This window comes from Felis catus, chromosome A1, assembly GCF_018350175.1.
Source record: "Felis catus isolate Fca126 chromosome A1, F.catus_Fca126_mat1.0, whole genome shotgun sequence".
NCBI lineage: Eukaryota > Metazoa > Chordata > Mammalia > Carnivora > Felidae > Felis > Felis catus.
The window spans coordinates 87,056,483-87,067,503 of NC_058368.1; the positions used below are offsets into that span (position 1 = coordinate 87,056,483).

At 36.6% G+C, this 11,021-nt stretch overlaps 1 protein-coding gene across 1 annotated transcript; it reads right to left on the reverse strand.

Moving 5' to 3' along the window:
• Positions 1-8,111: 8,111 nt before the first annotated feature.
• On the reverse strand, positions 8,112-9,349 carry LOC101094819 (olfactory receptor 2G2-like). Its single transcript, XM_011281246.2, is given in 1 exon segment — positions 8,112-9,349. A coding segment is annotated over 1 exon segment (933 nt). The 5' UTR covers positions 9,045-9,349.
• Between the last annotated feature and the right edge of the window lie 1,672 nt (positions 9,350-11,021).

An 11,021-nucleotide genomic window follows, 5' to 3' on the forward strand; every position in this document is an offset into this window, starting at 1 on the left:
CATAGCAATTTTTCTGAACAAGTTAAGTATGCTCATTACTCATTAAGAACATCATACATTACTAAGCATTGAAAGTTTTTAATTTCTACAAAAACATTGTTTTAATTTCTTTTTGAGAGAGAGAGAGAGAGAGAGAGAGACAGCATAAGTGAAGAAGGGGGAGAGGGAGAGTGAAGGGGAGAGGGAGAGTGAAGGAGAGAATATTAAGCTCCATGTGCAGCACAGAGCTCAATGGGGGGCTGGATCTCATTATTGTAAAATCATGACCTGAAAAGAAATCAAGAGTCAGGAGCTTAAACCAACTGAGCCACCCAGGCACGCCTCTATAAAACATTATTAAGATGGATATATTGACAGTGAATGCAGTATTTCCACAACTTCTCTCTTAAAATCTAATAGTGTCAACACATCGAACAGGGAGTAGAGTAAGGATATTCTAAATAGGAATAGTTCCACAACTATGGAATATGTATAAACCTGTATCACACATTCCACATATATGTGCCTGATATGTTGAAACTTAACAAAATCACATGAACAGAAAGAGTGAAACACTCTTCTCTAAGTGCCATCCTATATATTACCCATTTAGAGAAACAAGGTATAAAATGTAGTAGACCATGGAAAATAAAATATGCCACTGAAGATGTGCTCCCATATGGAAGATGGCTCCACGGCTGGTAAGAATAACTAGATTTATACATGAGTAACAGGCTGAATGCCAAGTTGCACAAGACATGGTTTTGGAGCTGAGATGTCTTTTATTAGGAGGATAAGTGACATAAAATACTATATCTGAGTGAATTTTCCAGCTATCTACTGAACTTGCCCACTAAGTGACTGAAGGATTGAACACAAATTTTAAATGACCAAAAGTTACTCCTCCAGCTCATGTTCTAAAAGTTCAATTAAAATAGCACTGAGGAGGAAAAAAGAACAAAAGGAAAAGACAAACAGTTCCTAGTACATTTGGGAAAAAACAAACATCAATCACTATGTACATCCAAAGATAATAAGTATTTAAGAAATATAAAACATGGACTTAGGTTTTGCACATCTCAAAAAGTCTATAATACAAAATCAAGACCAAAGACAAAGACGAAACAGAAAAGGTGAAGTCTCCAAGAAACAAAATTTAGGTGAAGAGCATACACTTGAAGCATTTATCCAAGAAGCAGAATAAATATTTGGGAAAGGAACAGTAGTTTTTCACACTCAAGAAATTTAAGAAAACCAGGAGTTGTTCAAACAAATGATTCAAAACAATAGATTTTAAAGGTAAACTGGCTGCAGAAAACAATTAAAGACATATATAGTGGTTATATCCTAATTAGTATTTAAGAGGGGAAGAAAGAGCTGAATAAAAAAGATATGCCTGAGTAACTTGCACAGGCATATTACAATGGAAAGGAGAAATAAGGTGTTAGTATGAAAGATGACATATCAGTGTCAAAAAGATCATATATCTTAAAATTTTCAAAGTTAGTAAATTTTGACATGAAACACTCATGGTTTTAGCACTATGAAAACTAATATCCAAGCTAAAGTAATAATATAATAAAAAAAGTAACATGTAATCATATGTTAATCCACCATGAAGATATGTCACTATTAAATTCTCAGGCACCAAGTAACATAAAATAAGCACATAAAAAAAAAACAGTATACCGGTCATATAATAAAGTTTATGTAATTGACCAATTATTAAGCTTTAAAAAAATTAATGTTTATTTATTTTTGAGGGAGAAAAGGGCAGAGTGTGAGCAGGGGAGGGGCAGAGATAGAGGGAGACACAGAATCCAAAGCAGGTTCCAGGCTCTGAGCTGTTAGCCCAGAGCCCAACGCGGGGCTCAAACTCATGGACTGCGAGATCATGACCTGAGCTAAAGTCAGACACTTAACCTACTGAGCCACCCAGGCACCCCTAGCTTTAATAAAAAAAAACTAAATTATGTATAGAATATAAATTTTTGTTGTTATATTCTCTCGCTGTTATAAAACTTAAATAAACAATAGAAATTTAGGTGGAAAATTATGCCAAAATTTCAATTGGGAATTATTAAATGAATTATTTAAAAAAATTGAATATTAAAATGTAAACATACTTTTTAGTGCACTTTTTGAACAAGGTAAATTGAGAAACAAATTAAAGTCAATAAGTTTTAAAAATGTTAAAAAATAAAACAGTAGAAACAAAAATAATAATTTTACATAACATAATAAAACTAATCACAGATATTAATAAAACAGCCCCTAAAAAGTATTTAAAAACTATCATATTAAAGATAACAGAACAAAGTTAACCAATAAGATAATTTTAATAACTATTTTAGTAACAGCTTAATAATTTAATAATTTCATATAAAACAGCAAATTAAGAGGCTATATTGTAAACAATTTGTATTTTTATTATAAAACTGTAAAATATCTGCATTAAAAAATACTATCATTATTTTCTTTATTAAAGCAGAAAATATCTGTAAACAAAGACCCATTTCCTTAAATATACAGTGATACGATGGAAACAATAAGGTCGTCTAATTGGAACTGAATAAATCATCCTAATAGTTGCTCCTTTCACCAATATCTAAGGAGTGTCTTTCAAAGTCCAACCAAACATCGCTTCCAGTGCTCCCAGGTTCTGACCATGCCCCCTTGCACTTCTGCTTCTTCTTTCTGTACACACTAGTCTTCCTGGCCACTCAACACACACTATAGCTTGGGCTCTAAACTACCACATGAAGCTGAATTTCAGATTTGGCCATTGATAAGACCTTCTAACATGAGCACTTTTGGTCTCTTTGTCCATAACCTACCTGTGGTGACATGGGGCATCCCATGGGATAGGGTTCACTATACCTTTGGAGATACTGCTTTCTGGTCACCCCTCACCCTTAAAGACCACTGATTTTTTGTGCCACCTTCAGAAAATGAAATTATTCTAATCAATATTATTTTGGGTATACCTCAGGCCTATCTACCTTAAAGTATAGTAAACTTCTGGATGTTTTCATATTGCATGGTGTCCAGCCAGATTAACACATAAGCACTGATTAAATCCCCTGCCCCTGCTTGTGCTAGACATTCCCACAGCTGCTCACACCCACTCCTTGAGCTCATTCCTCCCTTGAGAACCTGTTCAGACCCTGCCTGTTCACCAGACTCCAGCTCTAGTCTCACTTTCCAAGTTTGTTATTCTTGATTGACCTTCTCATAAATACTACATGGACAGGGGCAACTGGGTGGCTCAGTCGCTTAAGCATCCAATTCTTGAATTTGACTGAGGTCACGATCTCACAGTTCATGAGATTGAGCCCCAAGTGGGATTCTGCACTGACACAGTGGAGCCTACTTGGGATTCTCTCTCGTGCTCTCTCTCTCTCCCTCCCTCCCTCTCTCTTTCCTTCTGTCTACCCTTCCCCCACTTGTTCTCTCTCTCTCAAAATAAATAAATAAACTTAAAAAAATACTACATGTATCAACAAATCTTGTGAACTTCCATACCATGCCTCTTTCTCTATGGGAAATTATTTCCACTTTGAGAATAGTCTGGCATCCATTATTCCACTGTATGATTGTAGGGCATGAGTTGAAAGTGCTATCGTAGTGCAGAGCCCATGTATTATTAATCTCCTATAAACACTTTCCAGTATACAAATGTTATGAGCCATTTAACCTGCTACTCTATTCGGGCAGACTCTTTTTTTCATTTCTAAGATCCAACAACAAAACACAAAATAAAAGCTTATTTTTTAAATATAGTAATAACAACTTTCATCCAAATAATTCTAAGCCAAAGGACATAAATATTGTCAGCTGACTAGATGTGGCTTTTAATAACAAGAAAAAGTTCACTCAAAACTGATTTTTAAAATTGAATTCAAATTCTCTTTCACTGAGAAGATTATGACATGTGCCATGAAAGGAGGAAGCATACGGATTTTCTATAGAATCAAACATAGGCCCAGAACAGGTCAGGACACTGAGGTCTCAATTAGATAAAGGAGCAAAGAGGGTGGTAAATGTGTCATATATTAATCTCCTCTTAGACCTCAATTTCTCTTAATTTATTTATAATCATAATTAAGATCAATTGGTGGAGCAAATAATGTATATCCTGACTTAATTCCCTTTTGATTCAATGAGATGTCTCTACTCTCTGCCAAGATGTTTCACAAGTGTGTATCACATGCAAAAATATGTGGGTGGGATATTTTTTTTTTCATTTTAAAGAATATAGAAAGCTCAGAAATGAAAAATTTAAACCCAGTCTTTGCTGCCTTTAAGCAGAGGGGATATTGGGCATCAAAAAGACAGAGAGAGACAGAGAGAGAGAGACAGAAACACAGACAGCGACAGAGACCAAGACAATTTTATGAGATGTTTTCGGCTTGGTTTTGAAGTAGTCAAAGACAACATGAAAAGACTAGTCTGAAATCCATAGACTTCACAGTTCTGAGTTGCTTTAATTTCACAGTTTGCTCTACATGCAGTAAAACATACAACTTGCCTATGAATGTAAATGTACCTACTTCAGGGCAAGAACATGCATTCTGGCCACAGGAGTTACTTTCTTGTCCACAGTATCTTCAGCTGCCTGTTTCTTTAAAGGAAATAAATAGGTGTTCCCAGATTAAGGTCCCAGAGGCACAGGAGTTGTTCAAGAAAGGACAAGCTAGGAACCAAATGTGAGATTCTGAGAAAAGGAGGCATCCAAGTCGTTGTAGAGGCCACCCAAACCAGATGTGAGTATGCCCAAAAAGATGATGTCTAATCTCTCTCCTCTACCTAGAAAAGTATGTAATGATGTTGAAAACACCTTTCAAAGTCTAGTGCACAGGTTAAGTTTGACCCTCAGTTACAATTAACTAGTATCACAATGACTAGAAAGATTTTCCTCTGGGGACTGAATCTCTCTGCAACAGCTCAAAAAATTGGTGCTCCTGGGGTGCCTGGGTGGCTTAGTCGGTTGAGCGTCCGACTTCAGCTCAGGTCATGATCTCACAGTTTGTGAGTTTGAGCCCCGCGTCGGGCTCTGTGCTGACAGCTCAGAGCCTGGAGCCTGCTTCGGATTCTGTTCTCCCTCTCTCTCTGTCCCTCCCCTGCTCATGCTCTGTCTCTCTCTGTCTCAAAAATAAATAAAAACATTGTTAAAAATTAAAAAAAAATGGTGCTCCTGGTCCATGCAGTACAACATAGAAATTCTCATTCCAAATAAGAGGAAAAAATGAAATGGTCTACACTAGGTGTTGGGGCATGCTTGGCAAAGTGTCAGGAGAAAGTGAGCTATCCTCAGTGACTACATTTCTAAGAAATAACTTGGAAGTGAGAAACACCAATGACTTACCTTTGTGATGAGGAAATAGCTTAAGGTAGGAAAGAAAAATAAATGGCCCTGTTGATGTGGCCTAATCACATCCCCAGAGGGTAAGAGAATTAGGATCTTCCCCCTATGGAAAATATGTAACCCATTAAAATGTCCATAACAGAGGATCCTGGGATATGGTCACGCACAAGTGCCCTGAGGTCATAACTTCCCCCATATCATTTAAGGGTTCACTAAGTAAGACATCAAGAGCTCACCTTGACACTTCCTAAAACATTTGCCAATTTAAATATCCTGATTATCCCATTGTGACACAATACGTGACAGAGAAATAATATATTTCAGTAATTACAGAGAATTCAGAGAAACTATAGTAATTTAGAGAAATAACCTCAAAAGGAAATCCCTTGAGTAACTGGCTGACAATATCAATGTGGTTGTGGACTGAGTTCCAATGGGACACCAAATGCCAGGCATTATTGTGCTGTGCTATTCTCACTATATAGTAAACTGCCCCTTTACATTTTTTAGCAGAAAAAATAAAATTTCCATTCTTATTTATCTTTTCTACTCTTATAATTGTCCTATAGAAGTAAAAATGAATGTTGCCTTATTGTTATTCAAAATAAGAGAGTCCTCATTTTTCCTTGGTTATCCAAGTCTCTGATCATGCTTATCAACAATTTCCAATTCTGCTTAAAAAATCTATTTTCATTTCCCATATATTTTTCTAGATAATTAAGCCCTGGTTTACTTGGAGTTCACAGATGTTTGTGCCTTCCTCAGCACAAAAGAGCACATTCTATTTACAACCATATCTTGCTACATTCTTCATATATTCTCTGACACTTCTAATAACTTTAAAGAAAATGTTCTCTCTGTCCTCTAAAATGGATTGTAGCACCAGAAGACTATTTGGCTTCTGTTATAAGCTGTCAGCCACTTTAAAATTCACCCATGGATTCTTTCTTTTCTTAAACACATAATAACTTATCTATAATTTAGCAATAACAATATAAATTATTTTCTCCTTATTCAAGTTTAGATACCACGGTTTAGATAACATTGCTTTGCAACCACATCAATTTAATAAAATTAAAAAAAAATAGCCATTAATCTTATGACTTGACTGAGATAGATTCAATTTTTTTTTAAATTTTTTTTTCAACGTTTATTTATTTTTGGGACAGAGAGAGACAGAGCATGAACGGGCCAGGGGCAGAGAGAGAGGGAGACACAGAATCGGAAACAGGCTCCAGGCTCCAGGTTCTGAGCCATCAACCCAGAGCCCGACGTGGGGGCTCGAACTCTCGGACCGCGAGATCGTGACCTGGCTGAAGTCGGACGCTTAACCGACTGCGCCACCCAGGTGCCCCAGAGATAGATCCAATTTTAAATCAACTTCCTGAAAGTGAGTTTTTTCCCCTACCATTGACTTATTTTGTTAGATAGTAGACACTATTACATACTGAAAATTTACCAATTAACTGAGTTGGACCATTAGCATATAAACTCTAAAAAGGCCTGGGTACTGTGTCTTTCATATCTGTGCCCTCAATGCTCAATAATTGTTGAACAAATAAATGCATTTCTTAAAGGAGATAAGACAAACATAAGTTCAATGATGTGTTACAAACTGCATGTACCTAGTAATAAGATACAGGGTATAATGGAAGAGATCATCAATTAATTAAAAAAAAATCTCTCCATCTAGTAAGCAAGCCATATCAGCAGTGCATAGGTAGCAGAAAATTAATATGGAAAGAAGTGGGTAAACTATGCAGAATTGTGTATAGTTTACATACGTAGGAAAAGAAACGACAGGAATTAAAATAATCCCTGTTCCATTTTGTGATATCGAAAAGAGCAAAAAAGAACCAAAAGCAGGGACCTTTTGATTTAGTTCTGATGTGTTCATTTTGAGGCTGTTTTAACACACCCAGGTGGAGAAGTAAAATACATAGCTGAACATGAGATGGGAATAGAAAATGTCTTTGTTGAAGTATAAATCTGGGGGCCACCTGTAAATATATTCTACTTTAAATTGTGATTAAGTCAAAACATAGTTGCCATTCTCAAAAACCTACTAAAGAGAGAAATACAAAAAATCAGAAACTTGTTAAACAGGAGGAAAAGTGCAGCAATAGAGATAAACTCGGTGTGTAATGGGACTCACACAGGAGACTTGACCACAATAATCCATGGTCTATTGAAAAAGTAATGCCACTGAGGTTTAGAGTTTGCTATTTCTGTTTTGAGCAAATGGCCAAAATATTTCAATCTCTGCAAAATAAAACTTATAATAATACCATATAGCAGATAATTATGCTTGTACATTGTAAATATGTTGTACATTCTGACATGCTTCATCATGTTCCTACCTTATTTACCCATTCATATTTACCACATATCATCTGGGTAAGCAATGTGTTATGAGAATGCAGAGTAGGGGCAGGCATATAATTATGGCTATTAAATGCAATAAAATTTATGAACCAACTTTATTAAAAGTCAAATGCCTAAGACAGTGATCTAATTTTAATTTGGGTTGCTCAATATTGTACATTTTGGTTTGTACATAGTGCAAAGGTTATGCAAATTGTTCAGGTCACACAGCTATTATGTGATGAAATGAGCATTCAAACTCAAAAATTCAAATGCTATTGAATTTTTTCTACCAAAACCCACTATAGGTTTATGAACATAACCAAATAATTTATTGAGTCATCATCCATTAAATGAATCAGTCTTAATAACTGCCTCCTAAAAAAAAAATTCTTGATAATCATGTTTCACTGAGCCATAATGTTCTATCAAGAATTTTTTTCATTGCTGCCTTTACTTCTTTGTTTCTCAGGGTGTAGATGAGAGGGTTCAGTATGGGGGTCACCACAGTGTAGAAAAGGGAAACAAACTTTCCTTGGTCTTTGGATCTGCTCTTGGCTGGCTGCAGGTACATGAAGATGATGGTTCCATAGAAGATTATGACAACCATTAAGTGGGAGGAACAGGTCCCAAATGCCTTGTGTCATCCGATGGCTGACTTGATCTTCAGTACTGCTCTGGCAATGTTCCAGTAGGAGATCAGGATGAGTGATAAAGGCACCACCAGGAATAAAACACTAGCCGCAAATAGCTCCTCTTGATTGAAAGTCGTTTCCACACAAGCCAACTTGATGAGCACAGGGACCTCACAGACAAAATGATCCACTTGGTGATGCCCACAGAAAGGCAACTGCAGGGTGAGAGTGGACTGTATAAGAGTGGTAGCTACCCCACTGAGCCATGCCACAGATGCCAGGGTATGACAGAGGCTGGGGCGCACGGCAAAGGCATAATGTAGAGGACGGCAGACAGCGATGTACCGATCACAGGACATCACAGCCAGGAGGACACACTCCGTGGATCCCAGGGCAAGAGAGACATAGAGCTGAACCACACAGCCACCATAAATGATGGACTTATCTGAACCACCCAGGTTGACTAGAAGCTGAGGAATAATGCTGCTGGTGAAACAGAGGTCCAGGAGGGAGAGGTGGGAGAGGAAAAAGTACGTTGGGGTGTGCAGTTTAGAGTCCAAGAGGGAAACTAGGATGATGGTAACATTGCCTTGGTAAAGACACAAGATTACCCCAAAAAGAACCAGCTCTAGCTGAGGCCGGTCACAAAAGCCTACCAAAATGAACCCAGGGAAGGTGCTGTCATTGGTCAAACACATTACTCTTGCTGTGATTATTAACTTCAGAGTGATAAAGTCACATGAAACAGAATCTGCAGGGATTTTATATCAATTCCTTCACAGTTAAGGTCTAAGTGTTGAAAAATAAGACTTTGGATGTAGGTAAAGATAAAGAGCCAATGTAGAGAATACCATGTGCAATGTCACTTATTATCCCATGAAGTGGCATATGTGGTCTGTGGATCATAGGTTTTCATTCTACCTTGAGGACAAAATAAAAGTCAAAATGCATCAAGGATAAGTCTTCCCCTCAGTGTCTTATCAATAACATTTTTTAATAATAATAATAATAAAATTTTGTAGGAAATGTGGGAATTCAAAACACCATACTGTATTCTCAGAATCTATCAAATGGATAGGTAAGTAAGGTAAGAACATGATGAAATGTCAGAATGTACAACATGTCATCTGGGTAAGCAATGTGTTATGAGAATGCAGAGTAGGGAAAAGAATCTATAGAGGGAAAATTTAGATTAAGTCAAGGGTAAGATTATATCTTGCTCTTAAAAAAATGAGAAGGAAGGAACGCATGGGTGCCTCAGTCAGTTGAGCATCTGACTCTTGATTTCAGCTCAGGTCAGAATCCCAGGGTCATAGGATCCAGTCTCCATATGGGGTTCCATGCTGAGGGTGTAGCCTGCTTGGGATTCTCTCTCTGTGTCTGCCCCTCTCCCCCGCCTCTCTCTCTCTCTCTCTCTCTCTCTCTCTCTCTCTCTCTCTCTCTCTCAAAACAAAAATGAGGAGAGCAATAAAAAAAACAGAATTTCACGATGGTAAAAATGAGGACAGAAATGGATAGTACACTATATAATGCCATCAGATAAATGAACTAAACTAAATTTGAGGTGTGATTATTGCATATGCTGGGTATGCCATATAACAGAATATAATATTTACAAGGTAAATTTGAGCCATTTTTTCAAAGACCATAAACATTCGTAAACATTATTTGGATAGAAGAGGTTCTTGTTCGGAGGGTTTTTGTTGGGTTTGAATTTTCATTTTCAAGATAAATATGACTATACAATATAGAAGATTTTTTTTGAGAGTTACCAGAGGAGAGATGGGTGAGGGTGAGGGGCATGAATTAAACAGGGGATAGGGATGAAGTAGTGCACTGTTGTGATGAACACTAGTCCATGGAATTATTGAATCACTAAATCCTACTCCTGAAACTAATATTTCACTGTATGTTAACTATCTGGAATTTAAATAGAAACTTGGGAGAAAAAAGAAGCAATATAGAAGATTCTTAAAAAGAAGACACTCTAGTCCAGAAACTATATAGGCAGCTAACATAACAGAGAACAAACACAATGTTATGAATTTAGGAGAGAATGAAGGTGATGTAAATAAAATGCAAGAAATGCTGCAGAGAGCTAAGTGAAATCATTAAGATTTAACTATCAGTGGGATATTGGACTGGTGACTAGGAAGAAGTTAAATTGTTGAAGTTTTACATATGATGAAAAAAAGTAGATTGAGTAATTAAGAATAGCCTGTGTCTACTAAGTCTCAAGTTACTTGGTGATGCCAGGAATAATCATACTGATAAATTCTACACAAAGAATAGGATTGGGAACCATTGTTTTGATGTTCTCCTTGGGATAAATACTTGGACCCAAAGTCTCACCTAAGCTGTGACACATTGATACCTGCTACTTATTTAACACCTCCCACAATTTAGATTCTATATAAACATGTAAGTCATATATATATATAATTTATATGACTATGATTATAGCACAATAATATGATTAGGGAAGCTAAATTAATATAAGCACTATCCCACCTCAAAACCTTAGATGTCTGAAGAACAATATGGAAAATCAATCACTGTGATCTCCAGCCTCTTAAAAAATAAATGCAGCTGAAAGAGGTAACACATTAAGACCCTAAGTCTTTACTCTGAAGTTGTGTCTCAACAATCCTCTTGAGCTTTTACTTTTTTGCTGA